The 26,311-nt window shown below is 41.0% G+C and overlaps 2 protein-coding genes across 2 annotated transcripts; both read right to left on the reverse strand.

Moving 5' to 3' along the window:
- Window positions 1-1,892: 1,892 nt before the first annotated feature.
- Window positions 1,893-26,110, reverse strand: LOC137391499 (uncharacterized). The gene is made up of 7 exons (XM_068077998.1): window positions 26,033-26,110; window positions 11,640-12,827; window positions 8,519-8,729; window positions 8,214-8,326; window positions 7,254-7,425; window positions 6,790-6,962; window positions 1,893-2,266 (listed from the first exon to the last, which is right to left on the reverse strand). The coding sequence occupies exons 1-7, from the start codon at window positions 26,072-26,074 to the stop codon at window positions 2,186-2,188; spliced, it is 1,980 nt and encodes a 659-aa protein (XP_067934099.1). The 5' UTR covers window positions 26,075-26,110; the 3' UTR covers window positions 1,893-2,185.
- LOC137392201 (mucin-2-like) lies at window positions 2,796-6,412 on the reverse strand. The gene is made up of 5 exons (XM_068078848.1): window positions 6,381-6,412; window positions 5,092-6,269; window positions 4,204-4,961; window positions 3,220-3,303; window positions 2,796-2,900 (listed from the first exon to the last, which is right to left on the reverse strand). Exons 1-5 carry the CDS (start codon window positions 6,410-6,412, stop codon window positions 2,796-2,798), a joined length of 2,157 nt encoding a protein of 718 aa, XP_067934949.1.
- Window positions 26,111-26,311: the final 201 nt, after the last annotated feature.

Here is a 26,311-nt window from a genome sequence, read left to right on the forward strand (position 1 = left end):
GTGTCAATAACACAACTGTGATACTGTATGTGTCAATAACCCAACTGTGATACTATATGTGTCTATAACACAACTGTGATACTATATGTGTGAATAACACAACCGTGATACTGTATGTGTCAATAACACATCTGTGATACTGTATGCGTCAATAACACAACTGTGATACTATGTGTCAATAACACAACTGTGATACTATATGTGTCAATAGCACAACCGTGATACTATATGTGTGAATAACACAACTGTGATACTATATGTGTCAATAACACAACTGTGATACTGTATGTGTCAATAACACAACTGTGATACTATATGTGTTAATAACACAACTGTGATACTGTATGTGTCAACAACACAACTGTGTTACTATGTGTTAATAACACAACTGTGATACTATATGTGTCAATAACACAACTGTGATACTATGTGTTAATAACACAACTGTGATACTATATGTGTCAATAACACAACTGTGATACTATGTGTTAATAACACAACCGTGATACTGTATGTGTCAATAACACATCTGTGATACTGTATGCGTCAATAACACAACTGTGATACTATGTGTCAATAACACAACTGTGATACTATATGTGTCAATAGCACAACCGTGATACTATATGTGTCAATAGCACAACTGTGATTCTATATGTGACAATAACACAACTGTGATACTACATGTGTCAATAGCACAACCGTGATACTATATGTGTCAATAACACAACTGTGATACTATATGTGTTAATAACACAACTGTGATACTGTATGTGTCAATAACACAACTGTGATACTACATGTGTCAATAACACAACTGTGATACTACATGTGTCAATAACACAACTGTGATACTGTATGTGTCAATAACACAACTGTGATACTACATGTGACAATAACACAACTGTGATACTGTATGTGACAATAACACAACTGTGATACTATATGTGTCAATAACACAACTGTGATACTATATGTGTTAATAACACAACTGTGATACTATATGTGTCAATAGCACAACTGTGATACTATATGTGTCAATAACACAACTGTGATACTGTATGTGTCAATAACACAACTGTGATACTACATGTGACAATAACACAACTGTGATACTATATGTGTCAATAACACAACTGTGATACTATATGTGTCAATAGCACAACCGTGATACTATATGTGTGAATAACACAACCGTGATACTGTATGTGTGAATAACACAACTGTGATACTACATGTGTCAATAGCACAACCGTGATGCTATATGTGTCAATAATACAACTGTGATACTATATGTGTTAATAACACAACTGTGATACTGTATGTGTCAATAACACAACTGTGATACTACATGTGACAATAACACAACTGTGATACTGTATGTGTCAATAACACAAATGTGATACTATATGTGTCAATAACACAACTGTGATATTATATGTGTCAACAACACAACTGTGTTACTATGTGTTAATAACACAACTGTGATACTATATGTGTCAATAACACAACTGTGATACTATGTGTTAATAACACAACTGTGATACTATATGTGTCAATAACACAACTGTGATACTATGTGTTAATAACACAACCGTGATACTGTATGTGTCAATAACACATCTGTGATACTGTATGCGTCAATAACACAACTGTGATGCTATGTGTCAATAACACAACTGTGATACTATATGTGTCAATAACACAACTGTGATACTATATGTTTCTAAAACACAACCGTGATACTATATGTGTCAATAACACAACTGTGATACTATGTGTCAATAACACAACTGTGATACTATATGTGTCAATAACACTCAAGTGACTTACTCAGGTGACTTACTCAAAATGTCTATTATAACAGGAAACATTATCTTTTTATGACTTCTTATACTCGCTTTATTAAAAAAAAACAGAAATTTAACATTTAATTTACCATAGAACGATGAGACACATCACTACAGAAACTTTGTCAGCAACTGGTGATTCTACCAGATGATGTCAGCTAAATATGTGTATATTTAAATAACTAAATTTTGTACATTATGAATATTGTCAGAGAAAAACACTAAAGTCGTAAAACTGTGTATACCATTAATAAAACTTACGACAACGAGTTTCCTGTACAAAAAAGCAGGCCTTGTACAAATGTATAAATACAAAACATAGCCAAGATCTGCAATCAGATGACCTTGGCTGCTTTCAGTTTATCCATCAGCAGCTGGGAGTGGTTCGTCGCTGATATGTACTCGTCAAAGTTTATCTACAACAAAGAATTTGGCTGGAATACTTGGGCTCGAATATGCTTTTCCGATGACCTACCTCTACCTTAAAGCATCTAGCCACTAACAATTCAGAATGATGAGAAATGAACATATTTATAGTTCTATACGTTTAGTAATGTGTAGACAGGTAGATTTTTTCAAAAGTAATGTTTTACCATTAATAGCCTAAGTTACTTAACAACAATTTAAATAACAGTAAATATATAACTCAGGAAATAACTGTTAACTTCTTCCAAGTATTTTATGTTAGAAGCGCAAGAAATCATTTCTAAAACATTTCAGTTATTGAAATCCAATGAGAGGAAACAAATAAATTAAAACACTGATATGCCTATGATAGTACGTAGCAGTTTATGTGGTAATACAGGTACAAAATTTAGTATTGACATTAACAACGACTTCTCACGCGATGAGTCATCAGTGTTAGACTATTAACGGTTTCAAGCTTATACGAGTGCATGGATCACTCCTTCTATCTTTCAATGTTTTATTATAATTATTGAATGTCTAGCAGAAGAAAACGAGAACTGTTCCAAAGCATAGATTAACTTGATTTGACGACAAACTTGCTGTGCGTCTACCTTCGCTGACTGTAAAACAAATGCTATCAGTCTGCCTGTTAAAGCTGTCGTTTTGTGGCACTGCTCAGGAAGTATTGCCAGAAGGATCATCATCCCAGTAACATGTAGTTGGTTGATGGTACAGTTGGTTGCATAGTTGTTTGTATAGTTGGTTGTATAGCTGGTGGTGTAGTTGATTGTATAGTTGGTTGTAGAGTTGATTGTATAGTTGGTTGTGCAGTTGATTGTACAGTTTATTGTACAGTTGTTTGCATAGTTGGTTGTACAGTTGATTGTACAGTTGATTGTACAGCTGGTTGTATAGTTGATTGTATAGTTGGTTGTGCAGTTGATTGTAGAGTTGTTTGTACAGTTGATTGTATAGTTGGTTGTATAGTTGGTTGTGTAGTTGATTGTATAGCTGGTTGTGTAGTTGATTGTATAGCTGGTTGTACAGTTGATTGTATAGTTGGTTGTATAGTTGATTGTATAGTTGGTTGTGCAGTTGATTGTACAGTTGTTTGTATAGTTGGTTGTATAGTTGGTTGTGTAGTTGATTGTATAGCTGGTTGTGTAGTTGATTGTATAGCTGGTTGTACAGTTGATTGTACAGTTGATTGTATAGTTGGTTGTATAGTTGATTGTATAGTTGGTTGTGCAGTTGATTGTACAGTTGTTTGTACAGTTGATTGTACAGTTGTTTGTACAGTTGATTGTATAGTTGGTTGTGCAGTTGATTGTACAGTTGATTGTACAGTTGTTTGTACAGTTGATTGTATAGTTGGTTGTATAGTTGATTGTACAGTTGATTGTACAGTTGGTTGTACAGTTCTTTGTACAGTTGATTGTATAGTTGATTGTACAGTTTATTGTACAGTTGTTTGCATAGTTGGTTGTACAGTTGATTGTACAGTTGATTGTACAGCTGGTTGTATAGTTGATTGTATAGTTGGTTGTGCAGTTGATTGTAGAGTTGTTTGTACAGTTGATTGTATAGTTGGTTGTATAGTTGGTTGTGTAGTTGATTGTATAGCTGGTTGTGTAGTTGATTGTATAGCTGGTTGTACAGTTGATTGTACAGTTGATTGTATAGTTGGTTGTATAGTTGATTGTATAGTTGGTTGTGCAGTTGATTGTACAGTTGTTTGTATAGTTGGTTGTATAGTTGGTTGTGTAGTTGATTGTATAGCTGGTTGTGTAGTTGATTGTATAGCTGGTTGTACAGTTGATTGTACAGTTGATTGTATAGTTGATTGTATAGTTGGTTGTGCAGTTGATTGTACAGTTGTTTGTATAGTTGGTTGTATAGTTGGTTGTGTAGTTGATTGTATAGCTGGTTGTACAGTTGATTGTACAGTTGATTGTATAGTTGGTTGTATAGTTGATTGTATAGTTGGTTGTGCAGTTGATTGTACAGTTGTTTGTACAGTTGATTGTACAGTTGTTTGTACAGTTGATTGTATAGTTGGTTGTGCAGTTGATTGTACAGTTGATTGTACAGTTGTTTGTACAGTTGATTGTATAGTTGGTTGTATAGTTGATTGTACAGTTGATTGTACAGTTGATTGTACAGTTGTTTGTACAGTTGATTGTATAGTTGATTGTATAGTTGGTTGTGTAGTTGATTGTATAGCTGATTGTGTAGTTGATTGTATAGCTGGTTGTACAGTTGATTGTACAGTTGATTGTATAGTTGGTTGTATAGTTGATTGTATAGTTGGTTGTGCAGTTGATTGTACAGTTGTTTGTACAGTTGATTGTATAGTTGGTTGTACAGTTGATTGTATAGTTGGTTGTGCAGTTGATTGTACAGTTGATTGTACAGTTGTTTGTACAGTTGATTGTATAGTTGGTTGTATAGTTGATTGTATAGTTGATTGTATAGTTGGTTGTACAGTTGATTGTATAGTTGGTTGTACAGTTGGTTGTGTAGTTGATTGTATAGTTGATTGTATAGTTGGTTGTACAGTTGATTGTATAGTTGATTGTATAGTTGGTTGTATAGTTGATTGTATAGCGGGTTGTATAGTTGATTGTAGAGTTGTTTGTACAGTTGATTGTATAGTTGGTTGTGTAGTTGATTGTATAGCTGGTTGTGTAGTTGATTGTATAGCTGGTTGTACAGTTGATTGTACAGTTGATTGTATAGTTGGTTGTGTAGTTGATTGTACAGTTGTTTGTACAGTTGATTGTATAGTTGATTGTATAGTTGATTGTATAGTTGGTTGTGCAGTTGATTGTACAGTTGTTTGTACAGTTGATTGTATAGTTGGTTGTACAGTTGGTTGTGTAGTTGATTGTACAGTTGGTTGTATAGTTGGTTGTATAGTTGATTGTATAGTTGATTGTATAGTTGGTTGTACAGTTGATTGTATAGTTGGTTGTACAGTTGGTTGCATAGTTGATTGTATAGTTGATTGTATAGTTGGTTGTGCAGTTGATTGTATAGTTGATTGTACAGTTGATTGTACAGTTGAATGTACAGTTGTTTGTACAGTTGATTGTATAGTTGGTTGTATAGTTGATTGTATAGCGGGTTGTATAGTTGATTGTAGAGTTGTTTGTACAGTTGATTGTATAGTTGGTTGTGTAGTTGATTGTATAGCTGGTTGTGTAGTTGATTGTATAGCTGGTTGTACAGTTGATTGTACAGTTGATTGTATAGTTGGTTGTGTAGTTGATTGTATAGCTGGTTGTGTAGTTGATTGTATAGCTGGTTGTACAGTTGATTGTACAGTTGATTGTATAGTTGGTTGTATAGTTGATTGTATAGTTGGTTGTGCAGTTGATTGTACAGTTGTTTGTACAGTTGATTGTATAGTTGGTTGTACAGTTGATTGTATAGTTGGTTGTGCAGTTGATTGTACAGTTGATTGTACAGTTGTTTGTACAGTTGATTGTATAGTTGGTTGTATAGTTGTTTGTACAGTTGATTGTATAGTTGGTTGTACAGTTGGTTGTGTAGTTGATTGTATAGTTGATTGTATAGTTGGTTGTACAGTTGATTGTACAGTTGATTGTACAGTTGATTGTACAGTTGATTGTATAGTTGATTGTATAGCGGGTTGTATAGTTGATTGTACAGTTGTTTGTACAGTTGATTGTATAGTTGGTTGTGTAGTTGATTGTACAGTTGGTTGTATAGTTGATTGTATAGTTGGTTGTACAGTTGGTTGTGTAGTTGATTGTACAGTTGGTTGTGTAGTTGATTGTGTAGTTGATTGTATAGTTGATTGTACAGTTGGTTGTATAGTTGGTTGTACAGTTGATTGTATAGTTGATTGTATCGTTGGTTGTACAGTTGGTTGTGTAGTTGATTGTACAGTTGGTTGTATAGTTGGTTGTACAGTTGATTGTATAGTTGGTTGTGCAGTTGATTGTACAGTTGATTGTATAGTTGGTTGCACAGTTGATTGTATAGCTGGTTGTACAGTTGATTGTACAGTTGATTGTACAGTTGATTGTATAGCTAGTTGCAGGTTTGACTGTGTTAATTGAGTGGTTGACTATGTGGTTAGCTGAATTGGTTTACCATGCGATTGGTTGTTTGGTTAGAAGAGTCATTAATTGGTTGGTTGTGTGGTAGAACATGGTAGTAGATTTTATGGTTGGTTGTTTGGTTGTATGGCTGAGTACATGATCTGTTTTACTGTTGGTTTCATGACCTGTTTTCTGATTGATTCTATGGTTGTGTTTAGCAAGTTGGTTGTTTGATCTGAAGGTTGGTCAACAGCAAGATAAACATAAGACCTTCATAGTACAAACTGCCCAAACATTACCAGTTGATACCCAGAATGATGAGAAATAAGGAGTATATAATAACTCTAGGGGTTTGATGGGCATCAACAGTGATAGGTATATCTTCACCGCTGAGAGTAAACCAGACAGCTCTGTTAGCTAAACAGAATACAGTGTAAAGCTTTACTAACATAGATCCTTACCGCTATAGTAATGTAACCGAGCTTGCGCAGCTGGGCTATTTTTGACCTCCTTGCAGCGCGTAGCTGATAATGGACATCACAGGACTCATTGTACAAGCGCAGAAAGTGCCTTTCTGTGTTCAGCAAGATAACAACATTGCTCACAGAGGGATCTGTGGTGATCATCATAAGATCTGCAGATATGGGCATGACCATAACATAGATAGCGAACCCATACGATACAACGTAAGCTAATAAAAGCGATGGTGTGTACTACGTGTGTACTACTGGTGTGCACTACGTGTATGGTGTGTACTTTTCATTAGCTGCTATGCTAGCCGTAAAACTGCAACATGTGATTGAACCCTTATAATATGCTAGTATACAAGGATGTGAGATTTATTATAAACCTTACAAGATGATAATAACAGGAACAGAAATGCTTGTATGTCCCTTCGGACAGTCTGGAATATAACAACACTCACCATCTTCCACGAAGTGCTGCAAGGAGGGCTTGAGTTGTACGATATATCTGCCAACGATAGGAGGAAGTGATTGAAGACTGTTCTGAAGCCGTGTCATCTGCTGAAAGAGGGCGACTGTATCATCAGCGTACTTCCCTTTACCACGATCGGTTTGGATCTTCAGGAGCAGCTCCTGCAAATCGGTGCAAAACAATCCTTCCAATTCTTTACAAATATCAGCATCAGTTATCAGCATATTTTATCAGCATCAGAATATTATTATCAGCCATTGTCCATCCACAAAACAACCTTTATTCTTCGCTTGGGACAATTATTCAGAGGCTTTGGATAGCAGCTGATTAGTTCAGTTGGTTAGAGTGTTAGTCTGAAAGCTGAATGTCATGAGTTTTTGGTCAAAATCTTAATAGTCTTAATAATTGCATACATGTACAGAATTTAGTGGTTGCGTGAAAGTTGGCACTTTCAAAAGTGCCAACAGAAATAAGGCAGTAAAAGTTGTCAACAGTAAAAGTTGGCACTTTTAAAACAACTGCTATTGTCAGACAAAAATAAATGGCTTCGTCATTCATACTGCACTCCATCATTTCTGATGATTGAACATTAAAAGGTGACGAAAGTCACTTTTTATTAACGACGAATCGACGAATTTAACTTGTTAATTTTCCACTATATAAGCTTAGATGAATTATTACAGTGATACCAACAAAAAATGAATTATTTGCAAAATTAGAACATACTGTTGCGGAATAGGAAAACCAAGGAGTACAAATGTAAATGTTTTGCCACAAATCGGAATTAAAAAAATTATTCTTGCTAAATTGTTAACGCTTTTGTATGACATCTCTCTTTGTGCGAAAACTTAGCATGAGATGAAAAAAACTAGTTAGCATTACAATGATTTCTTTATTTTATATATTCTTTTTAAAACTTAGGAGCAACATTTTTCAAGGAGCTACTCACCCTTATTGTATCTTCATCAAATCTGGGTCCCTTATATTCCGGACACAAAATAGGCAAGGTACCATTTAAGAACACGACAAACCGGCGGCTGGAGGGGCTTAGCGATGTGGTGCCTATATTAGAGAGAAAAGCATTACGATAAATTTTAACATACACTTGACTCAGGACCTCCAAAGTCTATGCTTTCATGCATACCATATACATGGTAAACTTTTATCCAATAAAATCTAACAGCTATATAAAGGCATGAAATCCAGCTACTATCAACAACCAACATCAGTGATGTGCAAGGAAATGCTTCTCACCGTCTTTTAATGCTTGATCAAAGAGCATGACCAGTAGTCTGTGAGGAAAGATTTGCATGCATGCAAGATTGTTTAGAATGCTGTGAAGATGATATGGTTGTTCTATGAACTCAGTTTCACGCCCTGGTGACAAGATTGTCTTCAAAACTAAACTGAGAACAGTTTTATCCGTGCAGCCATAGTTAGCCATTGCATATACTACTTTGTCAACCTGCAACAGGAAGGTCAAAAAGTAAATGGATTGTAAATCAACTATAAACCATATCAATTAGACAATTAAATTAAGGTGTGGCTCTATAGAAACACAACCTACTCTTATGACAAAATTCATTTGAACTGTTTTGATACAAATAAAATATTGGCATCAAAATTGTCATCAACATCTTTGTGTCATCAACATCTGTTACTTTTCCTTTACTCTGCATGGGCCAATCTAAGATACCACAGATATAGTAAATGTGGTCATATCATACTCTTTTTCAAATTCCAAAGTCTACAATAGTTATTGATCAATTTCAAACTGCATACAGTGGACCAAGGGTTACGGCATCCTTGTCTTCGAGTATTTTCAACTTACGATGTAAAACACAAAATTTTTCTGGCCCCTCGTTACGACACTTTTTCCACCATACGACATCAACATGTCTCGCAAAAATTCAAATTTCAACAGCATCGCTTCGTCTTTCCTGTTAGAAATAAAAAATTTAATAAGGTCGGCTAAAAGTAATATCAAATGTGATGCAAAAAAGCGGGAAACTGGAAACATAAGAAATGAGACAGAAATGAGAGAGTGTTTAGTAAGCTAAATTCGTAAAAGTCAAATTCAAAGTTGCTGTTACATAGCATCACAAAAGTGTACCGAACACCAGAGATGTTTAAAAGGTTTTGAAAAATGACTCAAATACATCTCAATTCTCATCAAAAATTAACAATTCAACTCCCGATTCTTTGGCATCATATGTCGTGTAAGAATCAATTCAATTCACAATAAAAATATCACAATTCAATTCTCAATTCTTTAGCTATTCTAACTTCAATGACTTGACTCAAATCAATTCTCGAGACCAAATAAATAAAATCAACTCTATCAATTCTTACAAAAAACTGACTTATGACAATATATCAAAATAACAATAACCCACAATCGCTAATTTAGCTAGCCGAATCAGCTCAGTCTATTGACTGTTTGTATCGCAAATATCAACTACATGTATTTCAGTAGACATTGCATTGCTTTTTCAGATGAAATTAAGCCATGCCTGCCATTTTATGCTGGCACACAATCGGTATTTTTGCTGTAAAAGCAGAGTTTTTGTCCTATAATTTCACTTTAGACTTTTTAGAATCAGTGAAGAATTCTGCACAAGAATCAATGCATTTGAAAAACAAACGGAATGTTTAATATTTTTGTAGTGTAGTGAATTTTCTAATATAAACATGTCGTAGCCAAAAATATCTTTGGTCCCATGTTGAAGGACTTCAGTAATACATTTAGGTTGCTATTTACAATAATTTTTCACTATTAATTTACAATAATCGTTTCATATCTTAATTTATCGACTAGTATCTTGTTGATGATATTTAAAACTTACTAGCATTCATATCCTGTGTTTAACGTTACGAGGTGGCAGCTTCATACTTGAAGCGACGTAAATGCCATTTCCCCACACAAACGATAAACGACATTTTGGCCATTTCCCCAGCCAAAGTGTTAAAATCAAGCAAAAATGACGTGAATTCCGGAATTTTGAGCCTCAAAAAATGGTACTGCCATGGCAGTAGCTGCAGTATAGGAGGATACGGCCCTGGTCAAGGTTAGAACACAAGAAAACTTTTGACGATATTCCAACTCGTGACATTCAGATTGGTGGACCGACGCTGTAACACCTGCACCAATTGATCGCTTTGAAGTATTTATGAACAATTGCGCAGCCACCTATTTTCTGTTTTGTCGACACACCTGACAATCTATCACGACAAACTAGAATGTCATGGAAGTTGTATATATAATAGATGTAACATTATACGCATGTAGTTTTTTCTCTTGCAAATGTGTTAAAATAAATTAACATTTATTTTAACATTACCCGAATTAGAAAACTCGCCTAACTTAACACTTTATGTTATATGAATTTTTCACGTAGTTCGAAGCAAAAACTTCACATACATTCTTCATGTTATCTGGAATTTATATTATAGAAGGGGTACGTTATAGGAGCATCTACTGTAATAACAAAAGGGAAGCATTGGTGCACTTAGGCTCGAGTCGTTTTGCTGATAGAAAATATAGTGAATTCATTTATGGTGACCGTAAAGACTCGATTCAATTCAATTCTTAGGTAGGATGCTCCGAGTCAATACCATTCTACAGCAAAAAAAGATACCAGGGAATCGATTCAATTCCATTGTGAGATGGGCCGCAAGGCTTCCTCAAGCAAGCACATTAACTCGAGTGCCCATCTCTGCTAAACACATTACTGTGAAGTCTCTCTCACCGCCATTAGCATACGTCTGTCTCAAAGGTAAGAAATCCCTACACCGCTGCACATAGTATTGCGCATGGTTATTGCAGATCATAACCAGTTTTGGTGACGACAACAAAGCATGAAAAAACAACACTTCATCTGTCGTATTGGTCCGCATCGCCAATGGAACGAAACTGCAATTTATGGTAATATTCAAAAAGAAAACAATACCGCAAGACAGGTTTCTACCAGAATTCGTGATTCACTTATGAGAAAAAGGATGGATGAACAATAGTGGATGTGTCAAATGAATTATTAAAGTGTGGTCTCATCAGCAGACACTACGAAAAAAAGATAAAATTTTTAAAAATCCCCACTATTCCAGAACAAAATCTTTATCATGATTATTTGAATGGTGAAGAATGACACCTTGCGTTAGGTCCATCTCATGTTGAGTAGGATTACTAATACTTCACTGTTCTATAAATAAATCCCTATACATGTATGTTATATAATTTGGATTTGCGATTGTTTTATGAATTTAAATTTACTAGCCAGGTAAATAGTGTAGTGAACCACACAATACTTGACTACTATTCTGAAGGTTGATATAACCATAGTTTATTGTCGAAACAATACATTTATAAGTGACTAACCAGTTGCAGAGGTTGAACATCCCATGGAGTATTCACAGATTGCTGAAGAAGTTTCTTTGCAGCTGACACATCTACATGATGGCTTGAAACGATATTGGAGAACAATTCAACACTTGCTGATGGTGATGTCCGACACAACTTAGAATGTATGGCTCTGATGCTCGAAAAGCATTTCTCTAACATGTATGGATAGTCTCTCAGGACAGCCTTATGCATGGAAACACCAGCAAGTTTCAGGCAATACTCCAAAGGTTTAGACAATACTTCACTGTTGTCGTGTTTCATTTTATGAACCACCACGTCCCAAATAAATGTATTAAGACGTCTATCTGTTACTCTTTGGCCATTATTTACCCTGTACAGTCCCAAGCAGACAGATCCCATAAGCTCATCATCCTCATACCATATTTTAGGATTTTGCAACATAATATGAGCAAATTGTTCTTCGAGCTTTCTACGATCATCGATCTTAACCCTTTTACTGATGTCACCAAGAAGAGAAGATATAGCCAAAATATCCTTAGTGGTTTGACAGGTCGGAGCAACGCCCCTTAAAAATTTCTTGTGCGTCCGATGTGATGGCAACTTAACAGAAAGTCTCCAGTGCATGAATCGACACCAAGTGGCGAGAGTGACCTGATTTTGTGAAGAAAGCATAGCCTCATCTAGTTTGTGTGTCAAATCAAATTGATCAGATGACAAATCCTTAGATAAAAACCACTTAAAATAAAACGCAGCCATAACTACAGATAGTATATTTTCATTATTAATAGTTGTCTGCAAACATTCTACAGCTTTTTTGAAATAGTCAGTGAGTATAAAGTGAAAAAGAACTAGGGTGGATGGGTTTAAACTATTTCTTAAAGTGGCAGCCTGCCTCGAAGGCACCTGTTTACTCAATGTCAAAAGTGTCTCGGCATCTTTGCGTGATGCTGCCTCTTGAAATGAAGTCTGCAGAGATTCTAGCTCCCGATTGTCTATTTCAAGGGGTCTATAAAACAGATGACTGTCATAAACACCTTTTCTTTTCAAAGTATTTCGATGAAACTCATATCTATTTGAAGAGTTTGATGAAGTCGACAATGTTGCTATCATGAAGGAATGGTCCATGGCAAATAATGGCAATGTTCTGACATTGAGATGCCTTCCCAAGGATTTCTGCCAAATCGGTCGACCAAATTGCATTGTCTGCAATTAACAGTATTTAATCAGGTGTCAGCAGGATGAAAGCCAATGTATTTAAGTTAATGCCATATCCAAATCTCCACAAATTTATACACATATGTATAAGTCTACATGTATCTCTAGTTTTGTTTTAATTAGTTTGTTTGACCCGCAATATCTAGTAAAACTAGTTCAATGTGTGGCAGAATACTAGGCAAATAATTCACTTTTTAATGACCCGCCAGTAAAAATTTAGAAGTTTCAACTCTAATATAAACAAATGTTCCCAAGCGCTAGATCTAAATGCACAAAACATCCTTTTATCCACATTATCTTTTGATATTAAAGATCGCCTATTGTGACACAAATCTAACTGTTCTCGAGTATACTTAATGTAGGGCATAGAATTATAAGAAGATGCTTTAAAAATGAACTGCCAAGGTTTTAGTAGATTTTGTCAGAAAGTATCGGTGTTTTTCTATCATTTAACAGCAATTGTTTTTTATGTTAGAGGTGACCTGACTGCCAGGATGTTTCAAAATTAAAATCAAAAAAACTTGATGGTACTTAAAGATCGCGACATAAAGCGGAAAATGCGGAAAGAGGTAATGTGTATAGCAATAAATAGTCTCCAGGGGTCATGGTTAGGATAAAAGATACTTTTGACAATATTCCAACTAGTGACGTTCAGATTGGTAGACCGACGCTGTAACACCTGCACCAATCGATTGCCTCTCAGTATTTCTGAACAGTTGCGCAGCTACTTACTCTCTGATTTGTCAACACATCTGACGATCTATTACAGCGAACTACATTGTCATGGAACTTGTATAAATAACAGAGATAAGGCTATATGCACGTTGTTTTTCTAGTGGGAGAGAGAGAGAGCAACATTTTAAGGCTAATTAGAAAATTATCGTCATTCAAATCAAATTTATGAACTTGCACCGACATGACACTCTAAGTTATATGGAAATTTTTACTTAATACGAAGCAAAAATTTCACATAAACGTCAAGTGTAATTTAAGTTATATGCGGTATACATTATAAGAGCATCTACTGTACACCGAGCATATATAGTCATGTTTGATAGGAACAAGCGACTAAGTATATTAACTCACTTTAAAAATGAGGGTCGCTTATAGAAAATTTATTAACTACAGTCGTACCTGGACATACAAGTGCCCTAACATACGAAAAAATCAAAATACGAGCAAAATGTCAAGCAAGTTTCTGCTTTGAGAGACGAGAAACCTTTGAGCATACGAGCCCAGTTCTCGATGGCCACTAATTGGCCAAGTATGCAAGAGGCCGTGTTCAAAAACAGCATCGCTCTGTTTTTCTCAGCAAATGAATTTGAAAAAGGCTTTAAAGTTATAGTGAAAGAGCGTCAAAATCGCCAAACAAGAAAAAGATAATGAAAAAGGTAAAACGAAGACAAAATTTGAGTCCAGTTTAGTATCATATTAAAACATAACTTCAAGTGTGTGTTTAGCAAGCTAAATTCATTCAAGTAGAATTCAAAGATTATGTTACGTTACATTGCGCCACTAGTCTAGTCTAATAAACACGTTACTGTCATGTCTCCCCCCACACCGCATTAGCCACTATGTCTGTCTCAAAGGTAAGAACTCTATACAATACATTACCTAGTAATGTTACATTTTGTTGCAGATCATAAAAACTGAATAGGTATTTATTACTTTGTGAGGATAATTACTAAATTACAACATTTAAAAACATGCTTTTTCATTGTAATATTCAGTTTTAGGTAGTTTGTCTTAGAAAAACAAATTAATTTATATTTGTTTATTTTTTATAAGAAATAATGCTTTGAGACACAAGAAAATTGCCATATGACCTCAGTCTGAGAACGCATTAAGCTTGTATGTCGAGGTATTGTGATGGATATGAGCGACTGGATCCAGAGCCGAGTACAACCAGCTCAACCATCTGGCCAGCCAGATAACAGGAACATGGTCCAGCCAGGCAAAGAAAAACTCGTGTCAGTCTTGTCAGAGCAAACGAGAAACCATGCCATGAGGAGACCAAGCAGTCGGCAATACAGCTGGCCAGCTGCCAGATTGGCGAGCTGAATCTCACTAGGATTTTGAGCAATTTCGATTATGTATTGGTCTGTCTAGGACAGCCTTCGGTGATGTAGAAGGTCAGCCATGGCTCTCCCGCCACATCAGCCCAGTGCTGGCTGTCCTCCAAGTTACGCGACCAGCAAGAGAGGATGACCAGGCAATTGGAGGACAGCCAGCACTGGGCTGATGTAGCGAGAGAGCCATGGCCAACCTTCTACATCACCGAAGGCTGTCCCAGACAGACCAACACATAGTCGAGACAAAGCTTCGTCACCTGGAACACGTAGCAACACACACCAGCTCTGGGCACAGCTTGTTGCCCTTCCCAGCTGTATCTTAGAGACCCCACCCTCTAATGGGGAGAGTGTGATGAATACGAACGGCCAGGCCCAGAGCCGAGTAGGTTCAACATAGCTCGATGACAACACGGCGGAGAGACTCGGGCTGGCCCTGTCCAATATTTGGTAAAACCTAATATTGGACAGGGGCCCATATTAGGTTTTATCGAATGTTCATAAATTGTTGTCATAACTTTTGAACTACACGGTCTATGAAAAATAAGCAAAATTTTGATGCCAAACTAATCAGCATAAATTGGACATCTGCTGATGCCATAAAGTATTACTTTATTGGCTATAATTTCATTTTGAACAGAAACGTTTTTCAAATTATAAAAATTATAAAAAGGCAACAGTTAGCCACTAAATCAAATAAATGGTTTGACGTATGTTGTTTTAAGTACCTTGCTCTGTTAAGAGAACAGATGATAGATGGAAGATTGATAAAGCAGCTACCCATGAAATTTTCAAGTAATTGTTAAACGTTGTATGCAATAAAAAAGGCTACAAAAGTGTTGCAGAACCAGCTCGGACACTTTTTCGGCCATTTTCGCTACTACCATGAGCATGTTCCGAATCGGATCAGTTATCAATATTATTATAGCTTGCGGATGGCTTTATCACTACTGCAAAAAGTCACTCTCGGTAGAACAAATGTTCAACAGATAAGCGGCCAGAGTCCATTGATCTACAATAAGCTGTAATGTGTCTGACATGACTGGTCGTAGCGAAGAAATTGTGATAAAAAAATCACATTCTCGCAAAGCTCAGGGTGGGCTGTAAACGTATTTTTATTGGCTAAATGTAAGCAGATGATAGTTTCCTTTTGTTACGTACAGATACGATAGGCTAATGAAGTAACTACTGACTAATCAGAAACGTTTTGTAAGAAACCTACTAAAGTCTCACTAGGTGGTTCTTAACCCTAAAAAATTTTTGTGTCCAGCCAAACTAGGCGGCTCGCGATACAAAAAGAGTTAAGTAGCCTAATATGTCGTGTAAGGCAGCACTTGAAAGCTATTGCATAAGTTTTTTGTGAAAGCTATCTAAAGCACGATTAAGTGATTGTTTTACAAAGGGATTTCTTCTCACAAAGTAGGCCACCCTTAGTCTCACGTAGTTCACATGAGACTATTGTTTATCAAGATGCTGTTGACCACTACAAGGGATTGTTTGAGGATTGCTCACTATTGGTCTAATCTTGACGGTTTATCGACATACTTGATTAATACTAAGTCATGCGTCAATAATATGTGTGCATGGCAAGAGTTGATCACACTATTAATCTTGCAGTAATAAAAATAGATCATTAAGGTTAAAAGGGATTAATAAACTATCAAAGTAAAATAGCGAATCCAAGCATCTTTCTTTCACTGCAACACAAGCTAATTTTAAAAAAATGTTTCTCAATACATATAAAGTAATTTTCATTTAAGCCCTAAAAAAGCAGATGAAAGGTGAAAGTTTACATTGAGAAAGTGTGCCTGCTGTGTCATATAAATTGTACAATTAAAAATAATAATTGTACAATTGTATATTATATAACTATATATTATGTAATTGTGATATAAAGCATAATTGTCATCAAAGTAACTCAACTTACAATAGGTTACTTATATGCCTACATTGATAAAGAGTGTCCTTTGTGTAGCCATACACAGCTGACAGGTGCACAATACAATGTGTCTAGATAAATGTGTTAATTTTTGTAGGCACAATAAAAACTGGAGCATCTGCAATTGGGTAAAAAAGTTGATTCCCATATGAACAAAATTCTGGTCCCATTTTATTTATTTTTTAATTAAGCTGTTTCAGTTGAAATATGCGTTCAAACGTCTACAATAGCACTTGACACCAATAACTATCTATGAACAACTAGGCCTATATTCTGACTTGATGGCCTCTGGTAAAAACAAAACTGCTCATGAGACATTCCAAGATAATTTTCTTGCTGATTACATCCATTGAAAACTGAAAATTCTCTAATTTGATTCATTTTATCTACGCAATGCTTATTGGAGTTAGCTGAATTTGTTTGTTAACATGCAACATTTACTCATTGAACAAAATATGTTGCCAATAGTCGCACAATGCTTCCGATATCACCAATTGTGAAGTATTCGTAATAAATGATCGATATAGATCGGGACACTGCTTCAATAAGGATAAAACCTGGCAAGGATGCCACTATTTTCTCCTGACAGAGGAAAATATAATTGATCAATCTATTTGGCAACGCAATGCATCACTGAATTGCTTAGCTATAACATATGTCTTTGATATGGTGTTGGGTGCTCATGAGCTAGGCATATCACGAGCGTGTGAAACAGGTCTTAATGTGATATCAATGAGTACATCACTAATTCTGGCTAAATATATAGACTTGCTAACCTTAAACCACAAATAACTATCTGTGTAATAGTAGTTCTAAATTTTGATCGTAAGAATTAACCATAACTTCTGAAAATTACATGTGCTGCCAACTGTTTGCATTGAAAGGAATCATATCTAAATCTCATCCAGGAGTGACTAAACACACCAACGAGGTTCTATTTAGGTTAAGAGGAACTTACAAACAGTGATTTTCATTTGTAGGTATCAAATATGGTAGATATTTTTTAACGAAAATCAGACGTGCTGTCTAATTATATCTGTTGTCTTGTAATAAAATTAACATGTTCATTGCGGCACAGTATAAGTGAATATGAGTTTGAAGTCTTAGCAATGGTTTGGATTAGGTTTATAGTTGTGATGGAAACCTGCAGTACCATCTCCTTTTTGGTTATTATCATTAGAGTTGTGTTCTCTTGTGTTATTTTATATAGTCACGCCCCTAGAGGAGGTTGGCCTTAGCCACCTCATTTGCATATTCTGTTATATTTAAGGCCGTGTTTATCGGCCTAGAAGTTGTTCAATACATGCTTTGCATTTGGACCCACACTCTTCTGTTACCTTGCGCAATAACAGAATCACACTGAGCACTTATTTACTCCAAGTCTCAGTCTACGGACTGTGCTTTGGGAGTAGAGTATAGAAACACTGTCGACCCCGGTCGACCTCAGGTCGACCTTGTCGAACGAGCATAATATCACTCAGGGAGCAATTCCCCGTGTAAGGTGGTTGTAGTAGACCGGTGGTGTAAGCCGACTGAGTCGCCTCCGCGTGTTGGTCAACGGGCAACACTTACACGGCCCCTGTGGAAGGTGAATGCAGACCGGTAGAGTAAGCCGACCCAGGTCGCCTCTACGTGTTGGTCGCTGGATCCAACACACTGGTGGCAGCGGTGGGATTGAACTGCGGTAATTAGGACTTATAAGACGAACCTAGTAACCATGCCAAACAGCCGACGGAATGCTACCAGAGATCTGGCTGAGGCAGAGTTACAGCAGGTCGACCAGATTGGTCAACTGACAGAGGCTATCACTAGAGCCTTACAGATACCCCGAGGGGGAGCCAACTTCAAGCCTCCGAAGTTCGATGGGAGTGAGGATGTAGAGCTATTCATCTCCCAGTTCGAAGAGGTCGCGGAAGCAAATGAGTGGAGTGAGAAGGCCACGCTCCTCCACCTGCGGGAGACCCTGAAGGAAGGAGCCAGAGGATGCAGTCGAGGGGACTCACCTGCCTCCATCTTCTCGGCTTTACGCATGAAGTACGGGCTCTCCCCGAGAGAGGCTAGGAGTAAACTCCACCTAAAAAGAGAACCCAAGACGAGTCTCCAAGAACATGCCACAGAGATGGAGCGTCTGGTGAAAATAGCATACGCTGACCTCCCAGAATCCTACCAGTCCAGTATGGCCATGGATGCGTTTTCTCTGACACTGGGAAATACGCCCCTCCAACGCCACCTGTTAGCGATGAAGGCACAGAGCTTGGAGGAAGCAGTGCAGGCGGGGAACGAGTTCCTGCAAATCCAGCCCACTCTTCCTCGACCTGGTGCCCGACCCCTAATAATGACGGTGGAGGAGGAAGAAGTTACCCCCGCTACAGTCGCCCCCGTCCATTCGGAACCCCCATCAGCCACCTTGAACGACGTCCTGATGGCTATAAAGGGGTTAGCAGATGGACTGAGGGAAGGGAAGCTGTTGGGACAACGGGGAGTGGACAAAAGGGGACCAAATTGTTGGGGTTGCGGCCAGGCAGGGCACATCCAACGCCGGTGCCCCCAAGCCCCCCAAGGACAACGGCCTCAAGTCACGAGGCCGGGAAACGGTTACCATCCACAGCAGTAGGGGGAAGTACTGACTGTGGATCAAATATACCCTTGCAAGGACAGTGGCAACAGCCACGACGGACTAGGCGACGCAGGCTCCCCCCCTGCTCGCCACCGGTCCCCTTGCATAACCAATATCAACCCTTACCTGAGTGTGCAGGTCTCCCACTCTCAGAAGCCAAGGATGAAACCTACGTCTGGCCAAAGCCGTCTCGGCCTTCCAAGAAGGGCCCCCAGAGGACTAGCAAAGCCAGACGGACCCACGGAGACGAATCATGGAAGCCGCATAATAGCAGCTATTTCTTGCCAGGTCGCATCGGAGGTCAGTCCGTCCAATTCCTCGTGGACACCGGGTGTACCTCTAATTTGTTGGGACGACATGTCTTTGAGCGGTTACCTAAAGACGTCAAAAGCAAATTGGAGGTCCGGGAGGACTATGGGCAAATGGCAGATGGTACCCGGCTGCAGTTCCACGGACTCATCACTCTCCCGGTCAGAGTCAGGAGTGTCCAGGTTACTGTGTCTCTCGTGGTGTGTGCCCTGAAGGAGGATGCCATCCTGGGCATGCCTTTCTTGGTCGACCACCACTGCGAGATGAACTTCCAGCAACCCACGTTGGTGTTAAATGGACAGAAGTTGACGTGCACTGACCGAGAGGGTCGACCTCTGACAAGCAGCGTACAGGTAATGCGAGCCACAACGCTTCCCCCTCGAACCGAGGTCCTGGTTGCCGGACGTCTCACGTCCTCCTCCTATCAGCCAGTCGGGTTAATTGAGGGAACGAAGAACGGATATATGGTGGCCGCCAGCCTACACCAACCCGGTGAGAAGGGGAGAGTGGCCATCCGTTGTATGAACCCCACCGACCATCCCGTCAGTGTGACGGCAGGAACGGTCGTGGGGCAATACACGGGGGTCGGGCCGGACGAAATAGGGGCCCCCTGGACAGCGAAGGGAGAAGCCGAGGTTTCCAAAGAAACTCCCCCTCCTGTCTCCAATGTACCACCCCACATGCTGGACCTGCTCCGACAGGCGGCACCACATTGCTCGTCCCCTACCGAGCACCGAAGAATGAAAGACCTCTTGACCCGTTATGCGGATGTATTCAGCCAAGGGAGCGAAGACATGGGGCGTACCACCCTGGTACAACACGAGATCCCCCTCCTCCCAGAGGCACAACCCATCCGTCAACACCCGTACCGTGTAGGACACGAGAAGGAAGCCGAAATCGAACGACAGGTTTCGGCCCTGGAAAAGCAAGGCATGATTGAGCCCGCTCACGGGGCCTGGAGCTCTCCGGTGGTCTTGGTGAGGAAGAAGGACGGGGCGTGGCGATTGTGTGTAGACTATAGGAAACTTAATAGTGTCACTCGCCAGGACGCCTACCCCCTCCCCCGGATTGATGAGAGCTTGGACGCCTTGTCTGGCAGTAGGTTCTTCAGTACCTTGGACATGATGAGCGGGTACTGGCAGGTACCCCTCTCCGCCGAGGCCCAGGAGCGGTCGGCATTCGCCACACGCAGTGGGTTGTGGAGGTGGAAGGTGCTCCCCTTTGGACTGACCTCCGCCCCAGCTACCTTCCAGCGGCTGATGGAACGTGTCCTCCAAGGGCTACACTGGAAAACCCTGCTGCTGTACCTCGATGACATCATCGTCATGTCAGCCGACTTCTCCAGTCATGTCACTAGGCTCGCCGAGGTGTTGGAACGATTGAAGCAGGCCGGGCTGAAATTAAAGCCCTCCAAATGCAGCTTGTTCCAGACCCAAGTCAAATACCTGGGCCACATAGTCAGCAACACAGGGGTGGCTACCGACCCTGAAAAGATTCAGGCTATAAGTGGATGGGCAGCACCCCAAGATGTGACACAGCTAAGGTCATACTTGGGTACCACTGGGTACTATCACAGATACGTGCCGGACTATGCCTCGGTCGCCAAACCTCTCACCTTGTTGACCAGCGAAGGGGTCCCCTGGAAATGGGGAGAAGAGGAACAGGAAGCTTTTCTTAGGCTCAAATGGTCGCTGACACACGCTCCAGTACTGGCATATCCCGACCCCTCCTTGCCCTACGTACTAGATACTGATGCTAGTAATGTAGGGACTGGGGCTGTGTTATCCCAGGTCCAGCAGGGCACGGAGCGACCCATAGCCTACTATAGCAAGACCCTCTCCTCCGCCGAACGCAATTACTGCGTAACCAGAAGGGAGCTACTGGCAGTGGTACAAGCTGTCCGGCATTTCCGGCCCTACCTATATGGCAGAGAGTTTACCATCCGAACCGACCATGCCTCCTTGGTTTGGTTGCACCGGAGGAAGGAACCCTCTTGCCAGGTGGCCCGGTGGCTGGAGAGTCTGGCCGAGCACAAGTACCGAATTATCCATCGAAAAGGCGATAAACACGGGAACGCCGATGGATTGAGTCGACGACAGTGCGTCGACTGCCGGCAGTGTGCTGCTATTGAGAAGCGGGATCAAGGGCCAACGAGGTCGCAAGTATACGACTCCCTAATAAACCCAGGAACGAATTGGGACACTGCGGTGCCAGTGGACCAAGTTCCGGTACAGCCACCGAGAGGCGTCGGAACATCCAGTCCCAACCCCCGCCAGTTGGATGAGGATGAATGGCCTCAACTACCTGGCAACAGACCGGCTTTAGGGCACGGCCCCCCGATTCTCACACCAACCAGTCCAGTCCCGGTACGGCTGCCGGGCGGGGCAGGAACACCTAGAGTGTTGGACCACCCTCCCAGAAGACCTCAGGATCCTCAGTCACAAGCCGTCAAGATAACTGGCGAAACCAAAAATTTGGATGGAACTGGTGAAAGTGTAGTCAAAAAGGGTCCAGAACAGTTGACGGTGGTACAAACCCCGCTGGACGAAGTACGGGCGCTACAACAGAGGGCCACTACCGACCTAGGGGTCATTTACCAAGCCGTCAGGGACCGGAAAGGAGTGGAAGAAGCCGTGCTACGAGTGGGCAGCCCCGAGCTGCAACGATTGGCCCGGATGTTTCACCAGCTCCAGCTCGACGAGTCGGGCGTGTTGACTCTCCATCTTACCCAGAATGGGCGAGAAAAGGTAGTGGTGGTATGCCCGAAAACATTGAGACAGGAAATCCTGTGGAAAGCCCACGAGCAAACACACTGCGGGGTGGAGAAGACCTTGAAACGCGTCCAATTGGACTGGTATTGGCCGGGTATGGCCGGAGATATCCGGAGAGCAGTCCTCTCTTGCGAGGTTTGCCAGAGGGCCAAAACAGGAAAGGGGCGGACCTCCGGGAATAGACAACGGCTGTACGCCGGGAGGCCGTGGCAACGCCTAGCCGTAGACTTGGTGGGACCCCTGCCTCCGACCCCTCGTGGAAACAGTTGGGTGTTGGTGCTCACTGATCACTTCACTAGGTGGTCAGATGCGTTAGCCATCCCCGACGCTACAGCCCCAACGGTAGCCCAGATCCTAGACGAAAGGGTATTTAGTTACTTCGGGCTACCCGAGATTATCCATACCGACCAGGGGAGCCAATTTGAATCCTCATTATTCCAGGAGCTATGCGACTTGTGGGGAGTCGATAAGTCTCGGACCACCCCGTACCACCCCGAAGGGAATGGGGTGGTCGAGAGAAACAATCGTGTGTTGGGTGACTCCCTACGAGCTCTCTTGCTGGGCAGAGGACAGGAAGATTGGGACCAGCTACTGCCACAAATCATGAGGACGCTGCGAGGGTTACCACACTCCGCGACTAAAGAAACACCCAATTATCTGATGTTGGGTCGGGAACTACGTCTTCCTGACCAATTGCAGTATGGGAATAGACTAGAATCATTCGCAAGCATACATGAGTATGTGCAGACTGTCCACGACCGGTTGATACAAGCCCATACTCTCCTCCGAGATAGGCAAAAAGATATTGTGTCAACCGACGCGAGAGAGCCTCCGTTATTCAATGAGGGTGACCTCGTGTGGTTGCTAAGCAAGCGGCGGAGAAGAGGGGAAAACCCGAAGCTAGCGGCCAAGTACTTGGGGCCCTATCGCGTGTTGAGGAGTCACGAAAACCACACTTACGAGATAGAGAGGTATGGACAGCGATCTATCCAAGCAGAGGGAAGGTTACGACTCTGTCGCCCCAGTCCGGTGCAACAAGGACGAGCCCCAGTTGAAGTCGAGCCTGCTCGCCGTCCCAACATGAGGGGCCGACCCAGAAGGCAAATCGCACGAGGAAACGATAACCCAGAAGTAGTTATTTCAGAGTTGCCCCTGCCTAGCCAACTAACGGAGTTGCGAATACCTCAGTCGCCAGGAAGGTCAGAAGCCCTTCGAATTCCCAGGAGGGACCCCTTGGTTCCACCAGGGGAGCACAATCCTACCTTGATGATTGACCCCGACCCTGGCGACGAGTCGATACCCGAGGAAGAAAGAGCCACAGAAAATATGGGAGCCCAGGCTAGTGATACCGGGGCTGGAGATGCACCACGGCCCCAACGAATCAGGAGGCCTCCCGCGTACTTGGCCGATTACGACACTAGCACCGTCCAATCGGGAGAAGCCCTCGGAGTTCAAGGTCAGAAGGCGGCCATTTTGGGTCCCAGACAGAACGCGCTCATTACTTGTTACCAACTCGAGGCGCACACACCTATATCTTTTCTCAACATGGAAGTCACCAAAGAAACCGTGAAGAAGTCGGCACCGATTATCGGAGCTTTACCCCTGTTGCCAGAAGTAAAGATCCTGCCACTGGAGCTCCACCCAGCGCCGGGTGAAACCCTGGACGACTCAGAAACGGATTCTTTAGATAATCACGTTCCACACCCCCCACTACCAACCAAATGGATTGCGGCAGAGACAGCTAAAACGATCTCGAAACTATGTCGAGAGAAAGGTACTAACTGTCCATTGTGCCAACAACTACTCTCTACCCCTCGACGGCGCAGAATCCACATCGCCCAGCACTTTACACGCTTTTTCTGCAAATGTGGGAGAAATTCTACATCTCGAGATACTATTGCCAAACATCAGGCTCGGATCAAGGATGCCGAAGTAAGGAAGGCGCACGGTGGAAAGGGAATTACTATATACGAGGTCGACCGAGATAGCTACCCGGCCTGGAGCAAAAAGGTACAATTAAATAATCCTCCGGCCTTTGAAAAGCCTATACCCTACGGGCCAATTAAAACCAAGCCACCTACACGAAGAGGACCTCCGGCACCTCTCCCCTCTCCCCCGAAGAAGAAGTGGTACAGTCCGCCTAAGCTGGAACGACCGGTCCCAGCTCCTAGAAGGTTGACGACAATAGGCAGCATCCAGAGCCGGCTGGGGGACGTACGACCCCGGGTTACAGTGGACGCTTTACGAGAAGAGGCCTCCAACCTCCGACGGGCGGCTCGTCGCCTGGAGGACCTGGCAAATCGCATGTCGACCTCCTAGATGACCCGGTCGACATGATTTATCCGTATTTCTCTTGGTATTTAGTAATTGCGGTTTCTCATATTATTATATTCCCTTTTCTTTGTCTGTTTTGTTGTAGCTAGTTGGTGTGTTCCTATATTTCTTGTGTTTTTTTTCTTTTCTTGTGGTTTTTTTTTTTTTTTTTTTATATATATAGCCGGTAGTCGTCTATAGGGGCGGCGTGTGTGATGGAAACCTGCAGTACCATCTCCTTTTTGGTTATTATCATTAGAGTTGTGTTCTCTTGTGTTATTTTATATAGTCACGCCCCTAGAGGAGGTTGGCCTTAGCCACCTCATTTGCATATTCTGTTATATTTAAGGCCGTGTTTATCGGCCTAGAAGTTGTTCAATACATGCTTTGCATTTGGACCCACACTCTTCTGTTACCTTGCGCAATAACAGAATCACACTGAGCACTTATTTACTCCAAGTCTCAGTCTACGGACTGTGCTTTGGGAGTAGAGTATAGAAACACTGTCGACCCCGGTCGACCTCAGGTCGACCTTGTCGAACGAGCATAATATCACTCAGGGAGCAATTCCCCGTGTAAGGTGGTTGTAGTAGACCGGTGGTGTAAGCCGACTGAGTCGCCTCCGCGTGTTGGTCAACGGGCAACACTTACACGGCCCCTGTGGAAGGTGAATGCAGACCGGTAGAGTAAGCCGACCCAGGTCGCCTCTACGTGTTGGTCGCTGGATCCAACACATAGTGCACCAAACAAATGCTACTTAAGTTTACAAAACAACACTAGCCACTCATACTTGCACAAGAGCAACTGCAGCGTTCGCACACCTAAAGTAGCAGGTAATTTTTGCAGCAATGGCTCGAGTTGCTACCTTAAATGGTGGATTGAAAGAAAAAGTTTGATCTGCTGTTACTCGGCATTCAAACAACCTCAATATTGCTACAAAATATGGTTTGCTTTATCACAGATCTACTAATAGGTTGATATGCTCCAAGAGACAACTAGGGTGGCGATTAGTAGCTATTGTAACCCACAACATAGGTCTACGGATATGAATTCAAATCAATAAATAATATGATCTATTAGCACAAACACTTAGAAAATCAAATGACAGACAGATGGTAACAACATAGCAGAAGGCAAAAATTAGTTTCAAACGCAAGTGCTGTTACTCAACTTACCAGTTTACGCTCGTACATTACAACGAACGCACTAACACTCATTGCTCAACACATAGTGTGGCGTGTTAAACATTAAAAATGCACACACGGTTACAAATGAAAATCACATTAAAGATAATGAATCCTTCGAATAAGCTATTACATCTATATTCATTCGATATCTATATTCCTATGTATTATATATACATGCACGTTCGTATTATAATGTTATATCTCCCGGTGGACCCATGCATTGCTATCACAAACCACGAGGACTCGCGCTTGCAAAGCTACAAGAAC

The sequence above is a fragment of the Watersipora subatra genome, chromosome 3 (assembly GCF_963576615.1).
Source record: "Watersipora subatra chromosome 3, tzWatSuba1.1, whole genome shotgun sequence".
Classification (NCBI taxonomy): Eukaryota; Metazoa; Bryozoa; class Gymnolaemata; order Cheilostomatida; family Watersiporidae; genus Watersipora; species Watersipora subatra.